This window comes from Nicotiana sylvestris, chromosome 1 (genome assembly GCF_000393655.2).
Source record: "Nicotiana sylvestris chromosome 1, ASM39365v2, whole genome shotgun sequence".
Lineage (NCBI taxonomy): Eukaryota > Viridiplantae > Streptophyta > Magnoliopsida > Solanales > Solanaceae > Nicotiana > Nicotiana sylvestris.
Window position 1 is genome coordinate 155,200,089 of NC_091057.1, and position 18,672 is coordinate 155,218,760.

General features: G+C 35.6%; 1 protein-coding gene and 1 long non-coding RNA gene across 2 annotated transcripts; one reads left to right on the plus strand and one right to left on the minus strand.

Moving 5' to 3' along the window:
* Positions 1–542: 542 nt before the first annotated feature.
* LOC104240306 (uncharacterized protein At5g41620-like) lies at positions 543–4,366 on the minus strand. Its single transcript, XM_009795130.2, has 3 exons — positions 3,692–4,366; positions 2,922–3,050; positions 543–2,268 (listed from the first exon to the last, which is right to left on the minus strand). The coding sequence occupies exons 1-3, from the start codon at positions 4,049–4,051 to the stop codon at positions 796–798; spliced, it is 1,962 nt and encodes a 653-aa protein (XP_009793432.1). The 5' UTR covers positions 4,052–4,366; the 3' UTR covers positions 543–795.
* An 8,340-nt stretch (positions 4,367–12,706) lies between these two features.
* Positions 12,707–15,424, plus strand: LOC104240304 (uncharacterized). The gene is made up of 4 exons (XR_714389.1): positions 12,707–12,783; positions 13,465–13,553; positions 14,080–14,800; positions 15,118–15,424. It is a non-coding gene; the product is annotated as an uncharacterized lncRNA (long non-coding RNA).
* Positions 15,425–18,672: the final 3,248 nt, after the last annotated feature.

Sequence of the window (18,672 nt, forward strand, 5' to 3'; positions counted from 1 at the left end):
ATAATCTTGAGAAGTTATTTTCCTTAATTTGCGTTCCAAACATCGAAAAATGAATAAGATTACTACTTGTTTTCCAAGAAAACATTTTATTGAAAAATATTTTTCGCGGAAAACATTTTCTGTTACGCCAAACACACCCTTGTTACGCCAAACACACCCTGAAGCTTAGTTGTTCTGTCGTCGCCTTCAATATATTTTTAATGTTTTTTTTTTCTTCAATTTATGTATACACATTTATAAAACGAATTAAAAGGAACAACTACACTCGGGGATTATGTCCTCCATTGGACGAATGTGGTTTAATAGAAGCAAAGAGTAAGTTTAACCTTTGGCATGACTAAAAAACTATTACTATAAGGATTTAATTGTAACTTTCTAATATTTACATTGTTTAAGGCTTAACTTTGACCAAAATTATACTGAGCCTGAGAATGTTTTAGATGTTTATCTCTGAATTAATATTCCTCAAAATTCTGGCAAGTGAACTATCAAGCTCACAACGCATATTAGATGCCTAAATTTCCGAGTGAAATGCGAAACTATGTCAATAACCAGTACACATCTCTCATTTACAGATATAGTTCAGAAACTACAAAAAGGTTGATAGCTAAATCATGTTTACAACAGCATATATTTCTCATTTACAGATTGGTATTCGCCAACTACAAAGAAATTGAAGCACCATCTGTACCAAAATTTTCGAGTTACAAACCAGCATTAGCAACTAACACTTGCAAAATATTAACACTTTTTGATATATTCCATCTTATGGTTCATACCTGGCCCTTTTACTGTTCAAGAAACCTCAGACAAACCTTTTGTAGCTCTTGGCCGCAACTGCTGTCTTTCCAGTCTGGCTTCTAGCAGCTTTGCCTTCAGTGTATTCTCTTTTACACCTAGTGGTAATTTTGAAGAAGATTCAACCACTTCAAGATCCGGGGCTGTTAATTTTGATGTCCACTTCTGCACTGGACTTGTAGGGCCAGTAAACGTCGTTGGATCAAAAGAATGTTCCATATGCTTATCATCATTTTTAAGTGTCTTAGCTTCTGAAGGCAATGAATGATCCCTAAACAAGTTGTTCAGCAACGAACTTCCAGTTTTCATTCTGTCATTCTTTCTTTTCTGGGATTTTCTTTGTTTCGTTACACTTTTCTCAAGCACACATGAATCATTACCTTCAACAGGAGTCTCTTTAACCACCGTTGACTCAAAGATTTTCTCTTCAGGTTGGATTCTTGAGCTAGTCGCGTCAGGGTCCTTTGAAACTGGAGTTTCAATCTTTTTCTGTGGTGGATTGGATTCAGTTATGTTTTTCTCATGTTGGTTGATGCAGCTGCTGTCATTATGCTTTCCACTTAAACCTCTATTTGATTTAGTAGCACGTATAGTATTAGCAAATGAATCGCCGTCTTCATTCTCTATTCTGGGTGCACTTGCAATATTGTTCAAGTGAAAGGATTCCAAAGAATGCCTGTGTAAGCAGCTTTCCTTTGCTCCTTTTAGGTTTGAGACATTATTCTTGTGATCACTAGAATGTCTAGCTTTAAGAAAGGTTTGTATTTCGGACCTCAACTTGTCCACAGTTGTTTTCTTTTCTGCAAGACCATGATGACTTTGCGCTTGCTTCATTTGCATCCTCTCATCTAACCAGGCTTCACAAATATGGATGATCAATCCATCCTTCTCTTCTGTCAATGTGTGATCCTTTGTCAGTTTGCTTTTCAAGAACCGCACTTCTTGTTCATACTCCTTAGTTCCATTGGCAAACTCATCACATAATTCTTCTAGCATAATCCGTGCCTCCCGTTCTCTTTCAAGTTCTTTTAAAGCATTAGAGAATGAAGATTTCACTTCAGCAATCTCTCGAGCAAGCTTACGGTGAAGATTTTCTGAGTGTTTTCTCAACTTCCTTTCATTGTGTAACTCAACAGTCAGTGTCTTGACTGCATCTTCGGTTCTGTTATGCTTGTTGTTTTTTCTTCCAATTCTGTACTCAGCAACTAGCATCATCAAGTCATCTATTTCTTCTCTGTCTCTTTTCTTTTCTTCTTGTAGTTCCTTAACACGTCTTTGAGAGTGATCGAGATCTTTTCTCAATGCTTTCACCAAAGACATGTTTGATGCATGTTGTTGTTCAAGGCTCCAAATCCTATTAAGTATCTTAAGTAACTCTGTTGATGTTTTAAGACTGTAGCTAGACTTTCCACTTCTACCTTTAAAGTCCTTTGAGCTGGTCGGAGTCTCTACAGGTTTATAAGGAGCCATCTGTCAGGGGAAGGAATGTAAACACTATTATACCACTGAAAGTGGTTACCATGAAATTTTCTAAATAATTGAATAAAGCACGTGCAAGACGAATTCCAGTACGCGGTTAAACAAGGTAACACATGCTTGCAGTAATCTTCTCATTACCATACGGGGAACTTCTCATGTAGTAAAAGCAGGTTCTTAATAGACAGAATCAAGCAACATTCAGGTAACACAGCCTGGATTTTGGAAATTACACATACAATATCCAGACTATATTCACCAGAAAATTTGTCGAATTTAGTTTACAGAAGCACATCAATCTTCTAAAATGAACACTGATATTTAGTCACTTCTGAATCAAAAGCCAAATAGTTTGCAGAAGTCATATGGAAGCCATCATGTTTTACAGAAGGCATCGTAGTTCAATTTGCTTAAACATTTGTATATCCATGAATCTTCCTGATTTTAACATTAACCCGTGGAAGTGAGAAAGGGTGAAGGGGTAAAATAGGACAATTGAACCAGGAAACAAGCATACATTGTTGCAGCGGACTATACTGATTTATTCTTTGCAGTGGTCTTTCAAATTGATATAAAGAGCTGATTCATTTTAGAGTTAGGCTCTCAGGTTAAAGATTCTAGCAGGGGAAGGTGCAAGGAAAAGTTACCTCCATCGAGCTACAGTAACTTGCTGGAGATTCAAGCGAATGAGCGCCTCCATTCTTCCCAATTAAATGATGATGATGCTGTCTAAGCGACGCTGCGATGTCCCGCCCTAAACTACTGGTGCTTGTTGGCTGCCATAAAAGTAAAAGAACCATCAATAATCAGGTTATAGCCTCCGGAAGTAAGTTAGAGAAAAGTTTTGAAGCACTTTATAATTCAGCAGAGAAGAACCAAATAGACATCCTTTTGACTCTTCAATCAAGCTATCGGACTAGGAAACTTTGTTGGGATGAATTTCATTTTCACTTGTGTAGAAAGTTCCCTTAGGAACTAAGCATTCTCGAGATCAACACAAAAAATTGACTTGGAGAAACAAGACTTCCGCAAAGCAATTCTATGTGCCAACAAACTATTCTAGTAAAGACAAAAAAAGGGCAGCCCGATTCACAAAGCATCCCGCGTTCATGCAGGGTTCAAGTAAGGGCCACAATGTAGGCAGCCTCAGTGGCTGAGTACAAAGACAACTTAACCGGTGCTCCAACACTCCGCTAAGGCATTCCTAAATGTGCCTTAGGAATAGCAGATTGTCTTTCTACCTATGTAGCATGATATGAACTTGAGGCACCAAAGACATGCTTAAGCGTTGAACATAGTTCGAACTAAAAGCAACAGGTTAAGTTGAACCACAGAACTCGTCTTAAATCCGCCTCTGTTTAGTAATTAAAATATGCAGTTTGGAGTAAAAATTAAAAAAAAGTTCCTAGTACTTGACCTGCTGCTGTGGGCTATCAGGTGGGTCAGCTGGTTGGCTGGGAAGCTTGGAACGTTTGTCTTTGTGATTTTGGGGAAGAGGGCCAATCTTGCTCATCTTATTAACTTGGGGTTGAAATTCCCAGAGATTGGCACCAAGTTTTCTAACAGAGAGTGAAGTAGAATTGGAAGAAAAAGGCGAATCTTCAAGTAGAGAACCATCAGCTTGAGCCAACCCAATTTTCCATGTAGGTGAAGGAGTAGTACAATTACCCCCTCTTTTCCCCACCAAAATACCTTGTTTCAACTTTACTACCAACAATTCTTCTTCTTGCTTTTTCTTATTCCTTCTCTCTTTTTCTACCTTTTCCTCTCTCTCCATCTTTTTCTCACTCTTGTTTCAAAATTTCAAAATTATTGGTGCTTGTCTTACTCAAAGATCCTCTTTTTTCAACCAAATTTTCAAACTGTTTGATATTGTCCACCACCCCATGTCTCTTACTTTACTCTCATCTTTACCACCCCCTCTCTCTCCCACGCGGACAAAGGTAAATTCTTGAACTCCTCTTAATCACCCATTTCTGTTCTTTTCACAAACTTACAATATTGTCCCAATTGAAAAATTTGTCTGCTTTATGTCATTCTATCTCTCTCCATATCTATCCATCAGTCTGTGTAGTTCTTTCACAGCAGTTGTTTCTCTGATTTTTCTCGTTAACTTTCATGTTATACAGTCAAGTTGATGCTCTATCTATCTAGGATAAAATTTGATTCCACTAATGATAGCTACTGTATACTTAGACATATTAAAAAATGGTACTTAAATCTTTAGATTTGGCTTTTAATCATGCGATTTATTGGTGAGTGTGACACGTACTAAGTTACACTCACCAAAGGACCAAGAATCAGACACAAACACATGCAAAGCGGCAGCTACTCTACTATAGGCAAAATATAGGCAAGAATTTTCCATCCAATGAGGGATTTAAGCAAACTGGCAATACAAAGAAAAGCCAAAATTTTTGGTAGAAAGAGTCCAAATTTGAGGACTAAACGAAAAGGGTTAGTTTTGTCATATAAATGTGGTCCATAGGCTATTTTTGGTAGCTATGGTGTGATCAACATCATTCTTGCCACCCTAATATGCAACCTCTCCTTTCTTTCTTCTTCATAGCATTTAGTAGACATAAAGAACGAATCTTTAGGCAAAAATCGACCTCAAAAGATCCTAAGATTGCAAGAATTTATCCTCTCGAATCATCTACCACTCCTGTTTCCTATGTTTAAAGCTGTTAATCTTTTAATAATAAGTGTTCAACACTTTCTTTGTCAGGTAATGATTGATACATGCGCATGTTGCTTCATTAAAAGGTTGTTAGACTTTGGACCATTTTTAAGTACTTCATTCGTTCAACCGTATGTGATTAGTGATGGCAAACGGTGGGGTTGCGGGGCGCATAAACCCGTCAAGATTTCAACCCGTCCTGCTTCGTCCCTCATAATATAGCATTTGTACCCGCATCCATCCGTGCAACCCACCCCGCCCTGCATAAGTAATTTTTTTCTCATTTGCTAGTGGTTTTTGTGTAACAAACCGTCATTAGTTGATTTTTAAGTGACAAATCATCATACTATATTATAAGCGGGAATACCTCAAGTGAAAAGCTGAAATACTAAAATGCCCTTATAAAGCTAAACGACACTATTAACCCTATACTAAAGGCTATTGTAAGTAATATTTTTGGAGAAATTTGTAAATACTCATGAAATAAATACTATATCCGATATAAATGCAATAGAGTGAATGTGATGCACATTCACTATCATACTAAATTACTAGCATACCTCCTAATTAAGATTGGCTCTTCGTATTCTGTATTCTGGCATTGTGTCATTAGATTAATCTTGTTATTTTATTGTTATCGATTGTTTCATGTTATTCCTTTCAAGTTTGAAGATATTCACGAGCTTTGTTTATTCACCTAGGTAGTTTTTAATAATGTTACAACTAATCTTTTTAGGAATATAGTTGCAGAGCAATTGGAAGGCTCAAACTAGAAATTAAAAGATCTAAAGCCCGTTTGAGCTATATTTTTAACTTTTAAAGATACTTTACCATCTTAAGATTGATGTATGAAGATATAAAATTACTTAATAACATAGAAATTACAGGGGCTAAATCAACTTTGTATGCTTTAGTTATCAAATTTGGTGTAAGGAAGAGTCCTGCCTCATGTATCAATGATTCAATATCAAGCATATTCCATTTGACATTTTCTACTAATTTAAAAAAACTTTATTCAAAGATAAAATAATGAATGTTGTATGTACTTTCAAAATTCATTTCCTTGGTATACAATATCTTCGTGGCTTCTTTCCTTGTTGTGTTAACTAAATAAGATCCCATATAAATCATTTTTAAAGAATTTATATTTTTTATTAATTTTTATTTAATAATTCACTCAAATATCCTTTGAAAATTAAATGACCAAATTATCCTCTAAGTTTACCCCCTAAAATATCACCCTTTTGTAATTTGTATGTACTAAATATTTAATGGGTCGATGATTTAAAAAAAAAAGGGTAGTGATTATGAAGTTAGGCTGATTAATTATTCATCCTATTGAATGATAAATAATGACTACAAAATGTGGGTTGTTGTTTTCTTATTGATTCAGCTTCTCTATATAAATGCACAATGAATTTGGATAATTAATTCGGATAGATTAAATGGTAAATGATAGCTACAAGCATGGGAATTGGAATTAGGACGCTAAACCTTTATATTTATGATTACCATTTCATCTTCTCCCGTCCTCCTTTATGCTTTCTTGAACATGAATTTTGAATTTTTTATTAATTTGTAAACATTCTTCTTTGTTTATAGGTACAATTGCTTCACAAAAGTTTCCTGTGAATGCAATCTTTAGAAATTGTAGATGACGATGTTCAAATAACAAGATTTTTTTTTTCTTTTGTTTATTTCTGTTTCTTCTATTTGCTTGATCTGTTTTCCCTCCCCAATGTTCTCTTGATTTCCTTTTTTCTACTCCATTTGTGATTTATCATACCTATTCGCCATTTGCCATGCACGGAATCAATCTTGGCTTGTCAAACAGGCAAACTATTACTTTTTTGTTAATGCACTTTTATGAGTGTCTTGGTTAGTCCATTAAATATATTTTCATAGCTATACTCTGTCAAGCAAATTTTGGCTAGGAAATAATCCTTAATGTCTTCGGTAGGAAGCAGTGTTCTCATTGTTACTTTATTTTCATGTTATTGCAACCATAAAGTATTTCAGCAATAGGAGGCAAAGTCAAAAAATTACAAGAAAGTGAATTTTCTAACTCTCTATCTTCTACCACTCTTAGTCTTCTTGCTTAAGCAATGACTTAAAAGAGAAGCAAAATGAATTAAGATTAATTGTTTCTTTGGTCGAGAGTTTGACCACATATTCATAATATATGGTTTTTTCAATATTGTTGTAAATTATATATCTTTCAAAATTTATTGAATTTCATGATTTCTGAGTTCTACTACGATCTGGAATTTTTATCATCCATTATGAATTCAAGAAGCTTGAATTTTTGTTAGAACTAATAATTTATCGTCTAGGTTGAGTTATGTCGCGTACTCGCAACACGTATAACAACAATGGTATTTGTTCTTTGTGTAGCTATGACCAGGGACTTACTCACTTTGACAAAAAGAAGCTTGCCATTTATTTCAATGGCTTATCGATCTAACAGTGAGGGCAGAAGCATTACTGGTTTCCTCAAAATATAATGCATCATTGACAAGAAAATATAATTGTATCCTATTTTATTCTTTTAAGAAAATACATAACCTATATATAGGATATTACATTAAGGCATTGAGGACCTATATGTTGAGCATGATTTCTTTTTTTATTTTATTATTGAGCTAACGAAATAAGATTATCATTCATAAATTTTAAAACTTAATTCTTTTTAATTTCTATTTTATAGCTCAAACACATTGTTCAATAATATTCTTAATATTTTTAAAAATTATTTACTCATTAATAGGGGTATACGCGCATCGCGCGTGCCCAGAGACTAGTATTAATAATTTTACATAAAATTATTTTTCTAAACAACATTTTATATTCCCTTAGATGTCTAACTTTTTTCTTCTTTTTTTTTTCTTCAAAATTTCTAAATTAGTTAACATTTTGCTACAAAATGTATTTGAAAAAACATTATAAATGATTTATTTTTGTTTTTATGAAGTATCAAATATTAGAACAGATATTGGTCTTTAAAGTTTGTCGCTCAAGTCATATTGGATAATTTGTAGAATATACAATAGGCTAAACCTAGAAAACTTGTGCAAACCTGCGTAAACCCGCATAGACCCACAATTCGTCCCACATCAGTGTTTAAAAAATAATCTCAATTCGCCCCGCCCCGTACCACATAGTAGCTTTAAACCTGTTCCGCCCCATTTGCCATCCCTATATGTGACACAACCGAGAGAGTACAAGGGTTAAATTAACTAATCTTCAGTGCGGATTCAAATATAAAATTTTTCATTTATATATTTAGAAATATAAAGAGTATTAAAAATCATATTAATTAAACAATTTATATTCAACTAATATTTGCAAAAGTCGTATTAAAAATATCTTCTTTTAACTCCCCAATAGTAATTATTTTATAGATAAAATATCAGTATCTCTTGTCCAATCAAGTGGAACCCTTGGCAAGACTTATTGTGAAACTGTCAAATAACTTATATATATCTAGTTCTAGATTATAATATGTTGTTCTTGAAAGAAATTAGTGATAGACGAAATTTGTGAGATCGTTGGACCATTGAATTATCTTTTTCCACACAACAATACACATCTTTTCTTCCTCTAAATCATAAGTATAGTGTTCCTCTGAGTCAAGAGAATAACATTATTCTCAGCTGTATCCTAATTACTGTTGTCCAGTCAGGTTTTCTCTGCCATACTTTATTCTTCTTAAACTGATTGGAAGAAGAATGTCGGGAAAAAAGAAAAAGGAAGATAGACAAAGTTGATGGGGGATCAAGATTGGAGAAGTGGGCCACGTAAAGTATTCAACTTCCATATAACAGCATTTACATTGGTGGGCCCTATTAATGGGCTCATTAGTTGCTAGTCCAACTATAACTGGCCCCCCCCGTATTAATGTAAGACAAGGCAGAGGAAGAGGAAAAAATATAATTGTGCAATATTTTAAAAACTTCTACAAAGTCACAGCAGTAGCACTTAATTAACATTTCTAGCAGTTACATATTTATATTCATAATAAAAATCCGTAACAGCTCCTACCCATGTTCTTAAATTTTAGGAAATTGCTATATATTTACAATGCTCAACTGATTTCACGTTTTACTCATAAATGACTTTTCCTTATCTTTTATCTCTATTTCGAAGAATGATTATGAATGTGCTTATAGTTTCTCTCTCTTCTAATTATGCTTGGATAAAGATGTATGCTTGGATAAATAATTGGAATATTGACATTATAACTATCACATACTGTATGTGTAAGTGTTATATTTCTTATTAAACAATTATTTTATGAAGTATATATTAAAATATTATTGGTATAAATTATAATATTTGAATATATTATACTAGAAATTATATGGTATATAAAGTTACATTGTTTGTTTTGCTTTGTGTCTTTCATATTCAAAACTCTATGAGGTGCTAATTATATCCTATATATACATTACATATATTTGAATATATATATCATATAAATCACATGTTATATATCCAAATCACATGTTATATAAATTTAAAATACTGAATCCTGCTATGTAATACAATCACTTTATAACTCGTATAAAATATATATAAATTTAAAAAACTTACACTGGTAAAACCTTCTAATTCTGAAAAATACAAACAAATTAATATTCGAATAATATATTTTGAATATAACATGTATGGTAAAATAAGTTACCACCAAATGGTATTCAGGGATACAAAAATATACCAACAATATATTGTATATATAACATATATGGTATAATTCATAATTTATACAAGTGCCTTATTTTCTCGCCAAAAGCTTTGCAAGAAAGCTTCTGCCATCTCTCACTTATAATTTGATTTAGGTGAACCAAACTACCGTCATGAAAAAAGGATGGTGGTGTCTAGACGGAGTGGGGAGAGACTTGGAGAGAATTTGATAGAATATTAAAAGCAAGAGATGTGGATGAATAATAAATAAAAAACAGAAATTGCTAGTGGTGATGGGAGAGAAATATAAATTGATCGCTTAATTTGTGGATGAGTGATTTTTAAATTTTTTTAGTCATTTAATGTCTAAATCTTTAATGTGTTAGACTTGTAAATGAATTTGCTATTATTATAATAAATCAAAAGTGATGTTATTTTAACAAATAATTTTAAATAAGTGACTTATTGTATAAAAATCTCTGCACGGGGGAGGGCATGGACGGACGGGGACGGGCTTATGCTCAACAAAGTTACTCTAATTGCGACGGAGGGAGTTGTATTTTTTCCGACAAAAGAATGATTATAAAATTACGCATTATTTATCTTTCATAGTGTTGGTTTGTACTTGAGGGTGACAATGAAGTAGGATGGAACGACTCTTAAAGGGCAAAAAATTAAAATTTCTAAGAAGATTATTTTTTTTTTTCCTTCACTTCATACCCTCTTGAGCTGAGGGTCTATCGGAAACAACATATCTACCTTCAAGGTAGGGTTAACGTCTGCGTCCACATTACCATGCCCATACCCACTTATGCATCACCGCGTTTATCAAAACAAGTCAATTACCGAGGTTTTGTACCCTCAGTTCAGGATTTACAATGGTTACTTACCATAAATCGGTGAAAATACTACTCTGCGACTCCTTTGCCCCTCGAATCGACCTCCACGCGCATCGAATCTATCCAAAATCAGAATGAGGACGTCAAAATATGCCAAGGGAACGAAGCCCAAGCAAAAACAATCAATAAATGGCACAAATCCCGAAATTACCAAAACCCGACCCCTCGGCCCACATCTCAAAATTCAGAAATTTATACATCAATAGATTCCTCGTCTCCCCACGAGTCTATGCATATCAAGAACACTAAAATCGGAGTCAAAATGACCCCTCAAATCCTCAATTTAAGGCCTCTTAAACTCAAGCCCTAATCCTCCATTTTTAGCCCTTTAATTCTTTTAATTTCAGCCTTAATCGATGAAATACTACCATAGAAATGTGTTTTAGGTCCAAAAATCCTTACCTTATGAGGTCTCCTTGATTTCTCTCTTCAAAATCGCCCAAAGCTCCCGAATCCGTGTTTAAAAATGGTGGAACCCTTCAAAAATCGCGAAGGAAGACATATATACATTCTGCCCAGGGATACCCGTATCTGCAGTCAAAAACCCGCTTCTGCGGTACCGCATATGCGGTCAAATCCTCCGCTTCTGCGAAATTCACTTAGCGAACCAATTCCGCATCTGCGATCCAATCTTCGCACATGCGACTCCGCAGGTGCGGTTCAATTACCGCATCTGCGGTTCCTGCCTCTTCCTCTCAAATCCGCTTCTGCGGCTCCCCTTCCGCACGTGCGGCGCCGCACCTGCGGTCCCCAAACCGCAGGTGCGAAAACACCAGAAGCAACAAAGTTCAGCAGCTGCAATACATCTCAACTTCTCCGTTAACCACCCAAAATCATCCCGAGGTCCCCGGGACCTCAACCAAAAGCACAAACATAACCCGATACCTTATTCAAACTTGTTCAAATCATCAAAATGCCTCAAATGACATCAATCTACCAAAAGACATCGGATTCAAGCCAAACTTTCTAAAATCTTCTAAATTACACTTTCGATCAAAAATCCAACCAAACCACGTCCAAATAACCTGAAATTTTACACACACGTCCCAAATGACACAATAGAACTACTGCAACTCTCGGAATTCCATTCCGACCCCTATATCAAAATCTCGCCTACCAACCGAAAATCACCAAAATATCAACTTCGCCAATTCAAGCCTAAATCCACTACGAACCTTCAAAATTTATTCTGATCACGCTCCTAAGTCACAAATCACCTCCCGAAGCTAACCGAACCATCGGAACTCGCATCCGAGTCTTATAACACATAAGTCAACATCCGATTGACTTTTCCAACTTGAACTTACTCTAAAGAGACTAAGTGTCTCAAACCTTACCAAATCCTTCCCGAACTCCATCCGACCAACCCGATATCACATAACACGGATAAACAAAGCATAACGTAGCAGAAATAGAGAAAACGGAGCGGTAACTCATAAGACGACTATCCGGGTCGTCACAAGTTAGTATGATGATTTTTGCATTCTTTAAATCCTGCTGGTTTACCTCCTCACAAATTAACTTTGAAAGAAAATTATCCAATTGTAATACTATGAAATTTGAATCCTTGTGAAGGTTTATGCAATGACACAAGATTGACGTGTTGTGATTTTAAAACACATGTTATAAGCGCAAAAATTGCAAGCGACGACTTTAAAAATACACATGTGTTTATTCCGAGAATACCATTGATGTCATCAGAGGATGAAAAATCACCAGTGCAGTTTAAAAGAACACAATTTCCAGTAAAACTGTGTTTTGCTATGACTATAAATAAAGCACAAGGTCAAACATTAAATTTTGTTGGTATATATTTACGAGAACCATTGTTTTCACATGGACAACTTTATGTTGTATTGTCAAGAGCAAAAGCTTCCAATTGTGTCAAGATATTAATTCGGTCGCCAAACCCAGATAGTGATGACGATCATTCTACATACAATATAGTTTATGATGAAATCAATCAAAAGGCTTTCTTGTGAATCTTTTGCATGTTACTCTATAGCGTCTGCTGAATTAAACAGAGTTCAACATACAGTTTTAGCACAAGAGCACCCATCTTGTTTGTGGACCATGTACTTCGGAATTCCCGAAATAAAGTTGACGCATGCAGTTAAAGCATATTTATCAGTTTCTACGTATGATGGTAAAAAGTAAATCTGCTGCTACACACAGGTTTTCCAAATAGCCTGTACAACAACGTTTTTCTTCTCATATATCCATTGATTTCAAATTGCTTCCAATCAGGTTGGTTGGATTTTATTTTAATTTTGATTCTCTAACTGCTCTGTTTGCTACCCTTTTTGTAATTTTCTATAATTCGTTTAGTTCCCTGGTGTACGATGGCTAAGGGATGCAGTTCAAGTTCCCTGGTGTACGATGGCTAAAGGATATAATTCGTTTAGTTTCAAGTTGACGCATGGTTATTATACGCAATTGTCATCCTTAGCAGTGATTCTGGAATCCCTCCCTGCTTTCTCTGACAAAATTTCACAATTTCTGCTCTTGCTATCCATCTCTTTTGTTATTTTCTGGTACTATTAAGTTTTGTTGCGTTTCTTTATGGAGCTGTCCATGAGTTCTAAGTTTTTTACTCCTTTGTTCTTCCGTTTTCTTGCCTTTCTCTACTCAAATCCTCTATATTCCCGTCTCACATGTTTTTACGCTCTTTGTTTTGGTCTGGGCTCTTTGCATGGTTTAGTCTTAATAAGAATGGCCTTGAGGTTTTTATTTTACATACTGCATTTGGACTTTCATTGTGTTTGTGAAAGAGATTATAACTGTCTGTGGGCTCTAGGGACCTCTTAAACCAGTTAATATTGGCTACTAGAAAGATACCCTTTGAATATGCTATCTCGAAAGTGAAAGTGATATTCAAGTGTTTAATCTCCTGATTGAGGCTTGACTTCTGTATTCCATATTTTGCAGATTGCTACTTTGAAGTCCCTAAGGAACACATGGGGTACTTCTGGGGAAAAGGAATGGGCAAATTAAATGATTGATATACAAGGGCTTGGGTAAGTGAAAATTGTCAGAATGAGCAGTTAATTTTTAGAATGATAAGTTGGTAAAAGCTTCTATTAGCTCAGTAGAGGAAGCTTGGCATCTTGACATACTGTAACAGGAGATAATTAAGATCAGCTCAATCGTGATTCTTCCAATAGGAAATTAAGGAACCAATTGTTATTTTGCCAACTTTATTCCAAGCATAGAATTAAAAAAGTTGCTATGGGTTTATCTTATACCATCATACTGGTCCTTCAAATCAGATAACAACTAACATATTAACAACAACTTCTACATATATGAATAACCATCTTGCTTTGCAACAGCTTTAACTGACTATACAATTTTATCTTTGTTAGACTTACTACATCTTCTTTGCAATTTATTTTGCAAAATTATTACTTTTCTGTGATTATATATACCAAAGTCTAAGTCGTTCACTTTTAGTCATTTCCACTAGCTGTAAAATTGTGTTATGTTTGCCATTTTATAACTCAATAATAATTATATGATTTCTTAATTTTTTTTTGGCATTAGGTGACCCTCCTCCAATGTATTTTTGTACGATGTGAACTCATTCTTGGGGGATATGGCTGGATGAGTATCGAATTTCACTAAAAAAATAAAAATAAAGTTGTGTCTTCTGAGCTTCAATGAAAGTAAGATATTCTGTTTTGTTGCACACGTAGAGTATTTTACAAATGCAGAAATTATTGAAGAGATGTTTATCTTCGTGCCTAAACATATACTTTTTTCGGCAGAATTTTCTTGATATTGTGCATCTTAAAGAGATGATCTTCAAAAGAAGGAGAATTGAATCTTTGAATGGGCAACTGATAACTTATCTTAAAATACTATGTGTGGCATCCTACAGTACGTGTTATGTGCAAGAAGTTACATTAACACGGTTCATGTCATACGAGATATATTGGAAGTTTTATATAAAAGTTACTATATTGGCATGGCTTTGTGCGGTATCTGTTTTTCTTCTTCTTCTTCTTCTTCTTTTTTTTTTTTTTAAAAAAAGCTTCGTTTATGTTAACTTGCTTTTACCTTCACATGACATGTATAAAAATTTAGCTTAGCAAATTTTTAACTGCTTTTACATGGTTTGTGATATGTTGGTGGCTGAACTTGCTGTGGAAAGTGTGGAGCATGACGCAAATGCGGACATTTGGAGCCTTGGTATCCAATGCTTTGAGTTTCTGTACGGGATGCCTCCATTTGAACCAAAGGAACACTCAGACACATATAAAAGGTAAACTAAAAGTTTCACGAGAAACTTAAGTAGGAAACAAAAAAGGGAAGAAGATTTTAGAAAAAATAGTTGTAAATTACATTTTATACACAGGTCCTCCTTTTAGAAAAAGTGTGAATTCTTTCATACAATGCTACAACTAATGTTTATGGTACAATTTTCAAATTTTGCATGGATGAGTATGAAACGACCGGTGCCGAAACCAGGAATTTTTCATAGAGTGTTTAAATTTGAAAGAAGTAAAAAAAAATCTTTGTCAAACAGTGTTCAATATATATTATATACCTCTAAACCTAATATTTTATCTATATATGCAGTGTAATTTTTCGACGAAGGATGGTCGCCTATGAAAACGACACAGAAATTACACAGTGTACGCAAGCATTACAATTTTCAAACCTTTCATCATTAGCTAGATCTGGCATGGACGAGTTCCAAATGGCGAACGACTTATATAAAAATTACCAGTTTAACAATGATAAGTATATTGGCAAGGTTTTTCTATGGATGTGCATAAGATTGTGCAAGTGGATCTCAAATTTCCAACCAAAGCAATTGTCTCAGCAGTTGCCAAGGACTTCATTGGTCAGATTTTTCTCTAATCCATTGAGATACTTTAAAATATTGCAGCATGTAATCTCGGGAATAACTTGTTCTTTTTAATTAATGTTTCTGAGATTTAGATGCTTGTAAGGGTTCTGTCACGATCCGGATTTCCTATCCTCGGGGTCGTAATGGCGCCTACTCGTGAAAGCTAGGCAAGCCGAGTATTATTGATTCACTAACTCTTCTATTTAGCCCTTTTTAACAGTTTAAAACAACATACGATCAATAGTGAAATATTAACAATAATTAAAGACATGCGGAAGAAGTAATCTGATAACTTATCCAAAAACAAGTACGACAATACCAAGTACATCTCTACCCGGAACTGGTGTCACAATATCACGGAACATCTACGAATACTACAAATAATTGTCTGGAAAGAAAGATACAATCTCTCTCTGAAGTGATGAAAACAGAATATAAAGATGGAAGAGAACGTCGGGGCCTGCAGATGCCTGCAGGACTACCTCGGAATCTCCGACTAGACTGAAGGCAGCCACCCAAAGCTATGATCCAAAAGCTGCTGCTCCGAGATCTGCACACAGTGCAGAGTGCATCATCAGCACAACCGACCACATGTGCTGGTAAGTGCCTGGCCTAACCCCGACGAAGTAATGACGAGGCTAGGACCAGACTACCAAATAAACTTGTGCAGTTATATCAAATACAACGGAAATAAAATAGAAATATACAAATAAGGATAGGAGGGAAGCATGTTGCGGGGGAATATCATCTACCAACAGTAACTCAAGAGAAAAGCATAAAGAACAATCTAAAATTTTGCGGCAGAAAGAATAAGGAAAAACCGTAACAAATCAATAATCATTTTTATCATTTATTGTTGCGGCGCGCAACCCGATCCAAATCATAAAAACACTGTTGCGGCGTGCAACCCGTTCCAATTATAATATTGTTGCGGCGTGCAACCCGTTCCAAATATAATATTGTTGCAGTGTGCAACCTGATCCAAATATAATATTGTTGCGGCGTGTAACCCGATCCAATATAATACTGTTGCGGCGTGCAACCCGTTCCAAATATAATTCAACACCAATTACAAAAAGAGTCCCGACAAGGGAACAATAAGGAAACAACACTATCCCGGCAAGGGAACCGACTATGTAAGTAAATACGTCCCGGCAAGGGAGTCAGCTATAACCAAACTTATTCCAACATTTAACTTCACAAAGAAACCTCAACTAACACCAATACTCAACCATAAGCAACTTCCACGAGAATACTCATAATTCTTGCCCAACACAGAAAGTCAACAACTTAGGCATTCGTAGTACTTATTAAGAACACAACGATTTTAATTTTAGACTCACGGCCATGCTTGACACCAACATATAGATACTGGTCACCATGCCTATAGGTCGTACTCAACAAATAACATATAGCAAATAGGACATAACTTCTAATCCCTCAAGCTAAGGTTAGACCAAACACTTACCTCGATGCCACGAACACATTTCAAGTCTTAACTATCGCTTTACCTCTTGATTCCACCACCAATTCGCTCGTATCTAGCCACAAGTTACTTAATTACATCAATAAATGCTAAATGAATCAATTATAATGCATGAAAATAAGTTTTCTAAAGTTTTCCCCAAAAAGTCAAAAATCGCCCCCGGGCCCACATTGTCAAAACCCGAGATTCGAACCAAAACCCGATTACCCATTCCCCCACGAACCCAAATATATGATTTGTTTTGAAATCGGACCTCAAATCAAGGTCCAAATCCCTAAAATTCGAAAAACCTAGGTTCTACCCAAAACACCCAATTTCTCACATGAAAATCATTGATTTTGAGTTGAAATCATGTGAAAAGATGTTAAAGATTGAAGAAAACTAGTTAGAAATGACTTACAATCGATTTGGAAGAGAAGTTATCTTTAAAAAATCGCCCAAGAGTATTTTGGTTTTGAAAGAGTGAAAAATGGTAGATTTTCGGCTAAATTATAAAATTGCAGGTTGCAGGTGTCGCAATTACGAACCCCTCAGAAAACTGACCCTTTCGCATTTGCGAATAAAATGTCGCATTTGCGACCAAGTCAATTTCCGGTCACCTTCGCATTTGCGAGGGACCTTTCGCAAATGTGATATCATATTTGCGATAGAACAGTCGCATTTGCGACTAAGGCTGCCCAGGTCCATTATCGCATTTGCGAGCCAGGCTTCGCAAAAATTGCGAACCCTGCAGACCTGAACACACCAACTGAAAAACCTGCAACTTTCTAAGTTCAAATTCTACTTTGTGGCCTATCCAAAACTCACCCGAGCCCTCGGGGCTCCAAACCAAACATGCACACCAACCTAAAAATATCATACGGACTTGCTCGTGCATTTAAATCACCAAAATAACATCAACAACTATGAATTTAGCGTCAAAATCATGAAATCACTTAAGAACATCAACTTTTCCCAATTTTTCTCAAATAAGGTCCGACTCACATCATCTTAAGTCTGTTTCTTACCAAACTTCACAGACTCAACTTAAATCACATATAAGACCTGTACCAGGCTCCGGAACTAGAATACGGGCCCGATACCATCAAATTTCAATCACATTTCATTTTCAAAAACTCATAAATATTCCAGAAATAATTTTCTTTAAAAAATTTATTTCTCGGACTTGGGACCTCGGAATTCGATTCCGGACATATGCCCAAGTCCCATATTTTCCTACGGACCCTTCGGGACCCTCAAATCACGGGTCTGGGTCCATTTACCTAAAATATTGACCGAAGTCAACTTAAACTCATTTTAAAGGCAAAATTTATTATTTTTCATAGATTTTCACATAATGGCTTTCCGGCTACGCGCCCGGACTGTGCACACAAATCAAATTAAGACAAAAAGAGGTTTTTAAGGCCTCAAAACACGGAATTTGTTTTTCAAACAAGTGATGACCCAACATTCTCCACCTCTAAAACAACCGTTCGTCCTCGAACGGACATAAGAAGGAAGTACCTGAGTCGGAGAAAAGATGGGGATAACGGCTCCACATATCGGACTCGGACTCCCAGGTTGATGCCTTAGCAGGCTAACCTCTCCACCAAACACGAACATAAGGAAAACTCTTTGATCTCAACTGACGAACCTGCAGGTCTAGAATAGCTACTGGCTCCTCCTCATAAGACAAGTCCTTGTCCAACTGGACAGTGTTGAAATCTAACATGTGAGATGGATCGCCGTGATACTTCCGAAGCATGGACACATGAAATAATGGATGCACGACTGATAAGCTCGGCGGCAACGCCTA